At 47.1% G+C, this 13,547-nt stretch overlaps 1 protein-coding gene across 4 annotated transcripts in view; it reads left to right on the plus strand.

Annotated features, from left to right (window-relative positions):
* The first annotated feature begins 7,048 nt into the window (after positions 1–7,048).
* The window catches only part of LOC137384372 (zinc transporter ZIP11-like), a 764,304-nt gene continuing 757,805 nt past the window's right edge, over positions 7,049–13,547 (plus strand). For all 4 annotated transcript variants that reach the window (XM_068058321.1, XM_068058319.1, XM_068058320.1 and 1 more), the window contains exon 1: positions 7,049–7,208. In XM_068058321.1, coding sequence (XP_067914422.1) covers positions 7,101–7,208 — 108 coding nt within the window. In that variant the 5' untranslated portion in view covers positions 7,049–7,100. The remainder of the gene's footprint in view (positions 7,209–13,547) is intronic.

The following is a 13,547-nucleotide window of genomic DNA, read 5'->3' on the forward strand; positions in this document are numbered from 1 at the left end:
TAAGATGAGGGGCCAGCAGCACCTGGTTCATTGGGCACCAGAAAGCATGCAAACAGACCTCACAGAATGTCCATTGTTCTCCTTCATATTGTCAGAGTCAATCAACAGTTACAACACTGAGACACTGCCACCCTCACATATGGGGCAACATTCAGATGGAGATATCACTGAGGGGAACATCAGTCCACATGTATGTCACGCTGGAAGAGATGAGGGAGGACAGCCTACTCATGAATCTTTCTCTTCTCAACCTGCAGGAGAAGCGAGCCCATAATATACAGGAGATGGCCAGAACGGGAGGTGGAGCGATCCAGCTCTGCACTCTAACAGCAGTGGAGGAGGCTGTGCTGGAGATCGCCAGGGTGCCATTGAGGCATCCAGTGGGGGATGGCGAGACAGGAAGCCATGAGCAACAGATTCATTTCTTGAGTTGAAGTGCACGGAGGAGATTCCTGCCCAATATGAGCTAACGATCTGAGACCGCTGTCACCTGAGGAGTTGGTTGTGCTGGGGCACTTGTTGAGCAGGATCAGTTCTCATCACCATTTGTTTGTGTCTCCCACAGGGTCAGTTCCAGAGTGGTACCAAAGTGGACCTGCCGAATTGGCGGTCACATCCTCAGCGGGGTGGTTGGGGGAGCTCACGGAACCAGCACCGTCACATCATACTTCAGCACCTTCCACCAACACAGAGACACCCACCTTGGTTGGGCCACAGATTAACGTAGAAAGGTGAGCACTGGGTGAACCTCACAGCACGCATGAGCAGGAGGAGAAGGGTGAGGCAGAGTGACCTGTTCGCAGTGCCCCTCAGAGGATGGAGGATAGACAAGCGGTGCTTCACTGGATGAAGATGCTGTGCCTCGGATGTCACAGACAAAGAGGGCTTTCTTCGAGACCCAGAGGCAGATAAGTTCCCATTTGTTGGTGTTCCCTGAGGCCTTGCGAAGCCATGGGCAGGCAATAGAGAAGTCCATGCAGTGCATCTGCTCTGTCATGTCTCAGGGATTTGATCACATGAGCTCCTCCATTGAGAGATTGGGCAACCTCTTGGAGATCCATATGCAGCACCACTCTGAGTGGGTGCAGGAGCATCGCGCTGATATGCACAGAAAGAGTTCACTCAGTGTTGCTGATGGCGCAAAGGTACTCTGAGTGGATGCCAGCTGCATCCCAGTCAGTGTCCACTTCCAGCATCCATGGGCGCCAGGAAAGGGCTGAGACGGTCCTAGCTGTGGATGAAGGGGCCACCCCTCAGGGGGCACCGGCATCAAACTTCGGCCCCTCGAACTCAGGGGTCAACTGTGTGCCAGGGCCCTGTGACAGAGGCTGCCCCTGTAATAACACAAGTGCAGCCACCTGTGGAGGAGCCCCCACAGGCACCTTCAAGACGAGGACAGAAGCCAGGGGCATCTCAGCTGGTGGCAGAGACAAAGAGCAGGCTGCCTTGATCTCATCCTGTGCCACAGGGGAGAACCCCATAGAACTGTTAGGGAGGGGAAGGTGCCATGGCGTTGAATTCACTTAATGGGCCACCTGCATGCTACTGTCTACATCTGTCTGTTATTTCATTTGCCTCACAATATAACTTCTTTATTTCACCATTCTGACAGGTGCGCTTGATGTCTCATCTCAAAGGGGGAATGTTACATTGTGGGGTGGGTGGCGGAGACGTGGGGCCCTGAGAATCTTATGTACCCATGCCTTATAATGATGGACAATAGTGGATGGAGGAACCCTCCATCTGCTTATGGTTGCCAATGGGACCTCACAGTTAAGGGTCATAGCGGTGAAATAGCTCTGTATGCTGGAAGGTGAATTTTGAGGTCATCAGCCACAAGGGCTTGGGGAGATCAGGTGAAACACTGCTGAAACAACTTGATGCTTGCTGCCATGCTAGCTTGCAGTTCACCCTGAGGTCTGAGACGGCATGGCCGGGCATTCTCCGCTGCCTGGGCACCGGCCACCTTTGGAGCTATCCTTTCTCCTCCTTTTCCTCCTCCCAATCCTCATCCAAGGGGGAGTGGCATACCACCATCTCCTCCTCATCGCCAGGCCTCTTTCCAGTGTCATCTTGCACAGGGCACAGCAGATGACCATGATATGGGAGACTCTGGCTGGCTGGTACTGGAGGACACCATCTGACTGGTCAAGGCAATGGAAGTGCATCTTCAAGAGGCCAATGATCTGCTCAATGCAGGTCTGTGCTAGGGGATGGCTTTAGTTGTAGCGCCTCTCCCCATCCATGTCTAAGTTTTGAATGGGCATCAGGAGCCACTTCCTTAGGGGATATCTCTTATCCCCCAGAAGCCACGCACGGAGTCTGGATGTGGGACTGAAGAGTTGTGGCACCTGGACTCTCACAGACTTAGGGAGTTATGGCAGCTGCCTGGGAACCGGGCGCACACCTGTAAGATTCGCTTTCTATGTTCAGAAATTTGACTGGCTGCTCTATTGGTGCCTTCATGGCGACATGGGTGCAAGCGATGACCCTGTGGACCTGAGGGAATCCATCAATGTTGGCAAAGCCCAAAGCCCTCTGTGCCTGCGCTGGTCCATTTGTGTCAAAGTGGATGTAGTTCCCCACCCTTCTGAATATGGCATCCTCGATCTGCCTGATGGCATGATATGCTACCTATTGTGAGATGCCACCCAGGTATGCAGCTGATCCCAGGAACAAGCCAGTTGCATAGATGGTGACCTTGGTAAGGGACTGCCATGGGGGCAATGAGGCCTCAGGTCATTGTGGTTCGAGCCCAAAGGTCCAAGACCATCTGCCTGGATAGGCGCAGCCTCCTATGGCTCTGTCACACTGTCCTTTGGAAGAAGCTGATACTTGGGCCATAGACCCAATGTCTTGAGTAGAACCTTCTTCCCCTTGCAGTCCCCTGCTGTGCTCCTCTGGCCTCCTGCTATCCAGGAGGTTGCATCTGCTGCAGCTCATCCTGGCTTCTCTGCTCAATGTCAGAGAAGCCTGTTCCCATTGGAACTCTCTCAGCTGGGGTTTGTGCATTTACCAGGCTTTCCTCTGCCAACTCCAACTGCCCAAGTGATGCCAGTGGCCTTACGTCCCTCTCTAGATTCCTGCCACTCACCACTGAGAAAAGCAAGTCTTACAGCTCCAGCAATGGTTACTCTGTGGCACTTTTGAAGCAGCTGAGCTTTATTTTATGCCTCTGTATTATTTTAATCAGCCCTTCCCATAGCTCTCATGGCCCCCTGCTGTGTTCACAACTTGTACTCCTTGCTGTATTCCAGACACCGCATTCTCCATGTTCCCTTCCTTTAAAAATTTTAAACTTCTGCTGCCAAGCCTGTTCATGAACTCCTCAGTGAGCCTCTTGTCAGTTATTCTCTGTGACCTTGTCCTATCAACACCTTCTCTTTTGTTACCTCTTGCCCCCGCCCCCCCCCCACACCCCCGCTTTACTTGCTTAACACTTTTAATATTTCTAATATTTGCCAGTTCTGATGAAGGGTCACTGACCTGAAACTTTAACTCTGCTTCTCTCTCCACTGATGCTGCCGGACCTGCTGAATATTTCCAGCATTTCTTATTTTTATTTCAGATTTCCAGCATCTGCAGTATTTTGCTTTTATTATCCTCGGTGAGCTTAACAGGCACTTAATTGGAGGCTTGTGGGGTTGCCGTTCCCTGCCTCCCGGCATTCCTTTAAAAATGGTTTTGTGTGCTGGAGGTGGTGAGTCCCAGTGCCAACCTCCGAGAACTTGATCTTTAAATTGTGCATGAACCCACTCCCACCCCCAGTAGACTTTAAAAATCCAGCCCCAGATGTCATTTCTGGATGATCAGGTTGACCCATGTAAAAGGCTGCAGAGTGGTGAAGAGGACAAGAAGAAATAATGCGTCAAGGTTACACTCACAAAGGATATAATAGAATCACAGAATTGTTACAGCACAGAAGGAGGCCATTCGGCCCATCGTGTCTGCACCAGCTCTCTGAACGAGCAATTCACCTAGTACCATTCCCCTGCCTTCTCCCTTTAACCCTGCATATGCTTCCTTTTCATATAACAATCAGTTTTGTTTCAATACTGTGGCAAAACCAGGAAACTTGGCTGTAGAGATTCAAACATGGAGTTACCGTAAAGTTGGGCACACATTTAGGAGGCAACAACCCAATCAAAGGCCTTGGAGAGAAAAAGACATTTGGAGGTGGGTGGAGTGGGTAGTTTACAAGGCCAGATGGGCTGAGCATGGGTTTTTAAGGGAAGGGTGAAAGGAATTGGACAATACCTGAGAAGAGGGAAGCATTTACATTGTCTGCTAACATGGCGGTCAGGAAGGGAACATCAGATCAATATGTAAATAAGAAATAGGAGCAGGAGTAGACCATATGGCCTCTCAAGCAGCTTCACTATTCAATATGATCATGGGTGATCTTGGGCTTCAACTCCACTTTCCCGTCCACTCCCTATATTCCTTGATTCCCTGAGAGACCAAAAAACTGTCTATCCCTGCCTTAAATGTATTCAACGATGGGACATCCACAACCGTCTAGGGTAAAGAATTCCAAAGATACTTTGCATGAAGAAATTCCTCCTCATCTCAGTGCTAAATGATCAGCAACTTTTCCTGAAACTGAACCCCCTTGCTCTAGATTCCCCAGCTGGCCAAACAACCTCTCAGAATCTACCCTGTTAGGCCCCTTCATAATCTTGAATGTTTCAATGAGATCACCTCTCATTCTTCTAAACTCTAGAGAATATAGACCCACTTTACTCAGCCTGTCAACATGACAATCCCTTCATCCCAGGGACCAATCTAGTAAACTTTTGCTGTACTGCTGTTGAGTGGTCAGTAGTTTAGTGGGAATGGGGTAAAGGCAGCAAAAGGGTGGTCTCTTGAAGAAAATGAGCACTGAGAGGGTATGGAAGGAAATAGAAGAGAAACCAGAGACCCAGGATCAGGTTGAGGGTAGGTGGAAGAGCCTGGGGGTAGTTTAGTTTCGTGGGCAAGGGGAAGGTCTGAAACATCAGAGGAAACTCAGCATATGGTCTGAATCTTACTGATGAAGTCCATGACCTCCTCAAATCTTGTTGTTGGAGATGAAGCTGGAGGGAGCAGGGAAGAGGAAATTAAGGAGACAGTTGGTAGTGGAGAAAATAAGCCTAGGGTTATCTCGGTTTTGAAGGTTGTTTCTGGAGAAGTAAACAGTTTGGCAAGAGAAGATTGTAACTCTTTAGCCCTAGATATACTCCAGCCATATCTGGCGATGGAGGCTAAATCGATTGTGCACCAAAAATAAAAACATACTTAGTGAGCATCATTAGAGAGAACAGAAAGGTTAAGATTTCTGGTAGAGACCCTCCCCCCGAGCTGATGTCTAACCGCACATCCTCTCCATCAAAAAGACCGCCTAATTCCACCTTGGAAACATTGCCCACTTCACCTCCTACTTCAATTCATCTACTGCTGAAACTCTTATCCATACCTGTCACCTCCCAACTCAACTATTCTAATGTGCTTCTGGTGAGCTTTCCGTTCTCATCCTCAATAAACTTCAGCTCACTTGGAATTCTGCTGCCTTTATCCCATTCTGCACTAATTCCTCCCTATCTCTATAACCGACTCAAGCCTTACAACCCTCTGAGATCTCTGCATTCTTCCAACTTGGGCGCCTTACACATCCCACACTCCTTTTTCACTCCACCTTTGGCAGCCATGCCTTCAGCTGCCTTGGTCCTAAGCTCTGAAATTCCCTCCCTAAACCGCACCACCATTCCACATCTCTCTCCTCCTATCAGCTTTTCTGTCTCAGCATCCATTTTTGTCTGATTACACTTCTGTGAAGTGCCTCAGGGTGGTTTTAGAGATACAGCACTGAAACAGGCCTTTCGGCCCACCGAGTCTGTGCCGACCAACAACCACCCATACAACTAACCCTACAGTAATCCCATATTCCCTATCACCTCCCTACACTAGGGGCAATTTACAATGGCCAATTTACCTATCACCTGCAAGTCTTTTGGATGTGGGAGGAAACCGGAGCACCCGACGAAAACCCACGCAGACACAGGGAGAACTTGCTGGGAGGTTCTGTCTACTGAAAGCACTGTATAAATGCAAGTTTGTGTTGTTATCAGCAATGTACACCAGATACGCTCCAGTCTGTGTTCTTTGGACTTGAAGCGAAGATGGGGATATGGGAGACAGTAAAGGTTTTTCTGGGGAGAGAGGTAAAAAAAAAATAGGGACTGAGTCATTGCAACCATTTTGGAACACTTCTGAGCAGTTGACTGGTCAGCAGCTTTGCTAGTGTTGGAGCAAATCCAGCTGGAAAACGTATACATTTACAATATTACAGTTTATAGTTTAGTGATAGTTGGCAAAATGTCATGGAGCTAGATTCAAAACTAGTCACAATTTATTCAATCATATTTAGAGTTCCAACGGAAGAAACCAAGGGTACTGGGTAGTATCCAAGTCTGCAACTTAATAATTTATGCAAATAACAGGGGAAATATTTACCTTGCGCTTTGTGGTGCAAATTCCCTATGATTCGGTTAATATAATGAGTTATATATTCAACTGCTTGTAGTATTTTAAATGCTCCATTTCAGACAGGGGTCTAATTTAAAAAAAAATATTTGCTGAATTTCATAATGCATGATGAGACGATTGGAATTATTTGTTAATGTGATAGCACTGCAAGATGACACCACTGTGCAGCAGCATTTACAGTGCAATGTCTGCATAATGATTGCACCTTGCTTCGGCGGTGCTTGACAGCAACGATTTTGTTCTACTCTTCTTTTAATTCGTGCATTCCCTTTTGTTTAAAGTTGCACACCAACGCGGAACTAACGTGGCCACTTTCTGACTTCACTGGGCTGCAAAAAGCAACAGCACTGGGATTCTGCCTTCAGAACACTCCGGTTCCGCGTGCGGCCTGACTGACGGGCAGCGCAGCCAATCAACACGCGGTGCCCTCCATCCCTGCCCTGCCATTGGATGCCGGCGGATGCGGCTGAGCCAACCAGCGTGGCGGAGGCGGCGCTGGTGTGTTGTTTGCTGGACACGTGGGCAGTGAATGAGGAAGTGAGTGAGTGCAGTGGTTGCTGCAAGGTAAAGGGACAATGATCGAGGGCTGGAACCCAGTTCTTCAGAGCCTCCTCGGCACCTTTTTCACCTGGGGGCTCACGGCCGCCGGAGCTGCTCTGGTTTTCATCTTCTCACATGGCCAGGTCGGTATTCGTGCACCAGACATTGAATGCATGCAGTGAGACTAGCCTCCATCCAGTCTGTCTTTATTAATTTAAATTGAGACTTTATAACAAAAGCTTAAATCAAAGCTTGAAAAACCAAACCTTTTATGCAACATTTATGACAATGGCACGGAACGTTTAATTTAAGAACATGCTGTCAGGAGGAAGGAAGGGCAGCAAAATAATTTGTTGAGCTTTGCAAATCAATTAAAATAACTTTCTCAGCAAAATGCTCATGAAGGAGCAACGTCAGATTTTCTGTAAGATGTCCATTACTTTGTTTATCTCCCCATAGTGTACAGTATATAATATATGTATCTCATCCCTAACTTTAGGACCTTTGGTATTGTGTCATGGTGGAATTACAACATTTGGCAATTCCACGTTGATTGCCCAACCCTTTCCTGCACACCGAAAGCTTCAAGCCATTCTTGCTTCTGTTATCTTCAGGCCTGTCGCTTTCTCCTTACCTTTTTCTGGTTAATTTACCGGATGTAGATTTCCATTCAGTTTCCTTCAGTTAAGGGTAGATTCCATAATCTTGGACAGCTCTTAATGATACTGACACTCATGATAATGATACAGGCCACGGTGATGCAAATGCCCACCTCTGCTTGATGCAGGCTGCCTCAGAGATATTTACACCAACAGCAACTTGCATTTGTATAGTATCTTTAAACATAAGCCTCTCAAGGTTCTTCACAGAAGTGAAATCAGGCAAAAATTTGACACCGAAGAAGGAGATATTAAGTGGGGTCAAAGAGGAAAGTTTTGAGGAGGGGATAGAGGTGGAAAGGCAAAGCAGTTCAGGGATGGGATTCCAGAGATTAGGCCCACTCGAACTGCTTAATTTATAATTCTACATATTGCTTTTTGACACCTTGTTCTAAACAAAAGTGTTGGCTGCATTTTCTTACATAACAACAGAGACCACGGCCAGAATTTTACGCCAGGCAGGCGGGAACTGGCCTCCGACGTAAAAGTTGGTGGCGAACCCGCTTCCGCCTCGCCTGGGGATCCGTTCCGTATTGTATGGGTCCCAGGCTTCAGCTGAGCTTCCCGCCAATCAGCGTGCCGGCAGCTCTTGGTCCCAGCAGTGCCACGGGAGCAGTGGCCACTGCGGGGACTGCAGCCCAGCCAAAGATATAACAAGACGTGGAGCTGGGAGGAAAGGTAAGTTTTGGTTGCCTCGCTGGGGGTAATCGGTTGGGCCCTGAGGAGGCAAGGGTGGTCGGTTAGGGGGAAGGGGTGCGTGTTGGGTGGTTGGGGTAGCGGGGGTGGCCCTCCATCGGGCACCTTGTGCTCGATGAGCAGGGCCACCCCTTGGGATGATCGGCAGCCGCCTGGTTTTCCCAGGCGACTATTCCAGCCTCCAGGGTGTCCGCTTGCCACATGTAAAATCTGTGTGGAGGCAGGCGAAGGCCCTTAAGTGGCCACTTAAGAGCCTTGATTGGCCTGCGGCAAGCAGGCTGTTTTTCGTCCCCAACCCCCCCCCCCCCCACCATGTAAAGGGCGGCGGAGGCGGGAGCGGATCGGGAAAGTCTCCAGAGCCTCCCGCTCCATTTTACGCCAGCCCCTCACCACCATCCCGCTTGTTGGGTGGCATAACATTCCGGCCCACATTTCAAAAGTACTGCCTTTTGGATGAGTTGTTGAACTGAGGCCCCATCTGCCCTTCCAGTTGGATGTAAAAGAGCCTGCAGCACAGTTTTGAAGAAAAAGCAGGGGAGTTATCCCTGATTGGCCAATATTTATCCCTCAATCAATATTACAAAAGAACAGATGATCTGGGCATTATCACATCGCTGTTTGTGGGAGCTTGCTGTGCACAAAGTGGCTGCTGTGTTTCCTACAGTACAACAGTGACTATACTTCAAAAGTACTTCATTGGCTGTAAAGTGCTTTGAGATGTCATTAGAGGCGTTCTATAAATGCAAGTCTTTCTTTTACCCAGTTAGGCCTATATGTGACTCCAAACCCACAACAATCTGGTCTAGCAAGCCACTCAGTGACATAGGAATGTGCAATATATGCTGGCCTTGCTGATGGCTTTGACATCCTATGAATAAATTTAAAAACAAGTTTTTTCTTTTGTACAGATGGTTGAAGAGAGAAGGGAGTGGGGGAATAAAGAAGAGACAAGAATTTGATGAACGCAGATTTTCATACTTTTAAGGGCTGGTAGCTCGGATAGAGAGGGGCGAGGCCACAGTGGTCCTTGAACACAAGGATGGAAATTTTAGATTTGAGGTGTTTGTTGATCGGGACCCAAAGTAAGATAACAAGCACAGGGGGATTGTCGATTACGATCTGGCCGTAGAGATTTGGATGGGCCCAAATTTATGGTGGGTAGAAACTGGTCAAGAGAGCATTGGCATAATCGAGTCTGGCAGTATCAAAGGCATCATTGTGGGTTTCAGCAGAAGAGTAGCTAATGCCATGGAGAAATTTGAGTTGATTGGAGAGAGCCAACATGGGGGCAGTAGCACAATGGAAACGCTACTGGACTAGTAATCCAGAGGTTGGGACCACTGCTGTGTTGACATGAGTTCAAACCCACTTCAGCACCTGGGGTAATTTAAATTTATTTAATCCATTTGGAATAAAATGCTAGTCTTATTAATGATGATTATGAAACTACTTGATTGTTCTAAAAACCCATCTGTTTCACTAATGTCCTTCAGGGGAGGAACTCTGCCATCCTTACCCAGTCTGTCCTACATGTGGCTCCAGATGCACAGCAATGTGGTTGACTCTTAAGTTGCCCTCTGCAATGGCCTAGAAAACCACTCAGTTCAGGGACGTTTAGGGATGGGATATAAATGCTGACCTTGATCGCAACGTTCTCATCCTAAGAATGAATAAATTAAAAACAAAAATTTGTAGAGACGAGGTCATATATAACAAATCTAATTAATTTTTTTTGAGCACATAACTAAAGTACTGGATAGGGGAATATCTGTGGATATAATTTATATGGACTTGAAAAAGGCATTCTACAAGCTTCTACATAAGAGACTGTTAGTTAAAGTTAAAGTCCGTGGAATTTAAGGCAGATTATTGGCCTGGTCCGGGGATTAGCTAGGCAGTAAAAGACAGAGAGAAGGATGATGGATATTCAAATAGTCGTTTGGTAGTACAGAACTTGAGTATTGCTGAAAACAGAGACATTTTGTCGAAACTTTTCGTCTTGCACTCATAGTCATAGAATTTTACAGCACAGAAACAGGCCCTTCGGCCCAATGTGCCTGTGCTGACCATCAAGCACCCGTCCTATCTAATCCCATTTCCCCGCACTTGGCCCATAGCCTTGTATGCTATGGCGTTTCAAGTGCTCATCTAAATATTTCTTGAATGTCGTGAGTGTTCCTGCCTCTTCAGGCAGTGTGTTCCAGATTCCAACCACCCTCTGGGTGAAAAAATTCCTCCTCAACTCCCCTCTCAACTCCTGCCCCTTACCTTAAATCTATGTCCCCTAGTTATTGACCTCTCCGCCAAGGGGAAAAGTTTCTTCCTATCTATCCTATCAATGCCTCTCATAATTTTGTATACCTCAATCATGTCCCCCCTCAGCCTTCTCCACTCTAAGGAAAACAACCCCAGCCTATCTAGTCTGTCTTCATAACTGAAATACTCCAGCCCAGGCAACATCCTGGTGAATCTCCTCTGCACCCTCTCCAGTGCAATCACATCCTTCCTATAGTGTGATGACCAGACTGTACACAGTACTCCAACTGTGGCCTAACCAGCGTTTTATACAGCTCCATCATAACCTCCCTGCTCTAATATTCTATGCCTCGGCTAATAAAGGCAAGTATCCCATATGCCTTCCTAACCACCTTATCTACCTGTGCTGCTGCCTTCAGTGATCTATGGACAAGCACCCCAAGGTCCCTCTGACCCTCTGTACTCCCTAGGGTCCTACCATCCATTTTGTATTCCATTGCCTTGTTAGACCTCCCAAAGTGCATCATCTTACACTTCTCAGGATTAAATTCTATTTGCCACTGCTCCGCCCATCTATATCGTCCTGTAATCTAAGGCTTTCCTCCTCACTATTTATGACACCACCAATTTTCGTGTCTGCAAACTTACTGATCAAACCTCCTATATATCATCAGGACAATTCGCAAGAAAACCAACGTAAGGGAAAGCAACAAATTTATACTGTATGAGGAGAGTGCTGATTGGTTGGGAAGTGGACTCTGATTGGTAGAGGTGTTGCCGTGGAGAATGTACCAGTTTATGGTGACTGACAGTTAACTGCCAAGCTTTGTTTGAAATTTAATCCAGGCAGCTTGACTGATTGGTCAGGTCATTGCCCTGAGGAATAAACCAGCGAATGACTGTCACTTATTTTGTTTAGCTGAAACAGGCGCAATGTGTGTACATGTTCTTTCTGTCTGCCAAGAACAGAGCCCTGTGTATTAATATATGTAACTTCCAGTATGTGCAAATGTGCCACACTGCGAGCTCAACTGACAATCTTAAATTGGTTGTCGGCGTAATTCTTAGCGCGCTGAAAATCATTTAGCAAATGTTATCCGATAGGAGAATCACATCGAATGTTGGACAATGTGTTTTTTTAAAAATCAAACAACATGTCCCTTCTGCTGTTTGCAAGGGGCAAGGTACAGACCATACCGTAAAGGCCTGCTACCCGATCCGAACCCGACGGGACCCGATGACGTGTCAGGTTCGGGTCGGGTCGCTCTTCCGGGTCCGGCTTCGGGCCCGGGTTGGACCACACAGTAAGTAGTACACTTTGCTCTGCTGGGAAGTTGAGTTTAGTAAGTGTCAAAAGTTGAAAAGCCTACCTGAGCTGGGAGTCCGGGACATCAAGGAGGGAAACTGAGTCTGTGCAGTGAGTGAGTGAGTGTCTGTATGAGGTTATTGCGCTCATGCTGCAGCTTCCTACAGTTTCGGAATCGGAAGGTAGGCAACATTCTGGTGGTTGGGTTGGGCTCAGGTTGGGTCAGGCGCGGGAAAAAATGGAGGGACTCGGGCCTGGTCGGGCTCGGGTCCGATGTGGTTCTGTCGGGTTCGGGTTGTTTTTTTTTTCCTGACCTGAGCAGGCCATTACCGTACCGAACCAGCAAAACTCAAAGCACAGTGTCCAACATTAGACGTGATTCCACTATTGGACAACATTTGTTAAATAATCCTCAGTGTGCTGAGAGTTATGTTGACAAACAATTTAAGATTGCCAGTCGGGCTCGCAGTGTGGTGCATCTGCACATACTGGAAACTACATTTTTATACACAGGGCCCTGTTCTTTCAAGACAGAAAGAACATGTACACCCATTGCGCGTGTTTCAGCTAAACAAAATAAGTGGTTCATTCCTCAGGGTAATGTCCTGACCAATCAGAGTGAAGCTGCCTGGTTTAAATTTTAAACAAAGCTCGGAAGTTAACTGTCAGTCACCATAAACTGGTACATTCTCCATGGCATCACCTTGACCAATCTGCACTCTCTTCTCATACAGTATAAATTTGTTGCTTTCCCTTACATTGGTACTCTGGCGAATTGTCCTGATGAGTACAAGACAAATAGCTTCAACAAGATTGATATTTACTCTAGTTCGAAGGAAGTGACTTGTGGTTTCCTGTAAGGATCTGTAATGGGGTCTCAACTGTTCGCTATATATTTCTTGCTGACTTAGATAACACCATACAGAGCCATATATCCAAGTTGGCTGATGACATGAAGATAGGTGGCAGAGTAAGTAGGGTAGATGGGAGCATAAAATTGAAAGATTAAATGAATGGACAAAACTGTGGCAGATGAATTTCAGTGCAGGTAAGTTGAGGTCATCCAATGTGGACCAAAAAAGAATAGATCTGAGTGTTTCTTAAATGGTGAAAAGCTAAGAACAGCAGAGGATCACAGGACTCAACAGTACTTGATGTAGTCCAGCCAGATGTAGTGATTTGTGTCAGAACAGTTGCGTGCCATTCAATGATCAGATTGCACCTCTTGGATTTGATGGTGCAAAGATGGGTGCCATACCAGAGAAAATTACCAAGATGGGAGAGAGTTAAGGTTTGACAAGGACATCAAAGGTGGAGTTGAGGGAGTGGTTGAGCAAAGCAAGGAAGTGGCCAAGAAAGAAAGTAGTTGCATGTAGTTAATGGTCATTGGACAGAGTGCACCTTTGCACCATTAAAATGATTCCACACATCTCCACATTGGACATCCCCATGAAATTGTGAGGTCAGGGGACTGACCAGTATCATCTTTAGAGAAAAGAGCAAAGCGTAGCAGAAATGTCAAGTGGCAAACCAAGGATCTACAACGCAATCCTCGTATTTGTAGA

Source organism: Heterodontus francisci, chromosome 26 (genome assembly GCF_036365525.1).
Source record: "Heterodontus francisci isolate sHetFra1 chromosome 26, sHetFra1.hap1, whole genome shotgun sequence".
NCBI lineage: Eukaryota > Metazoa > Chordata > Chondrichthyes > Heterodontiformes > Heterodontidae > Heterodontus > Heterodontus francisci.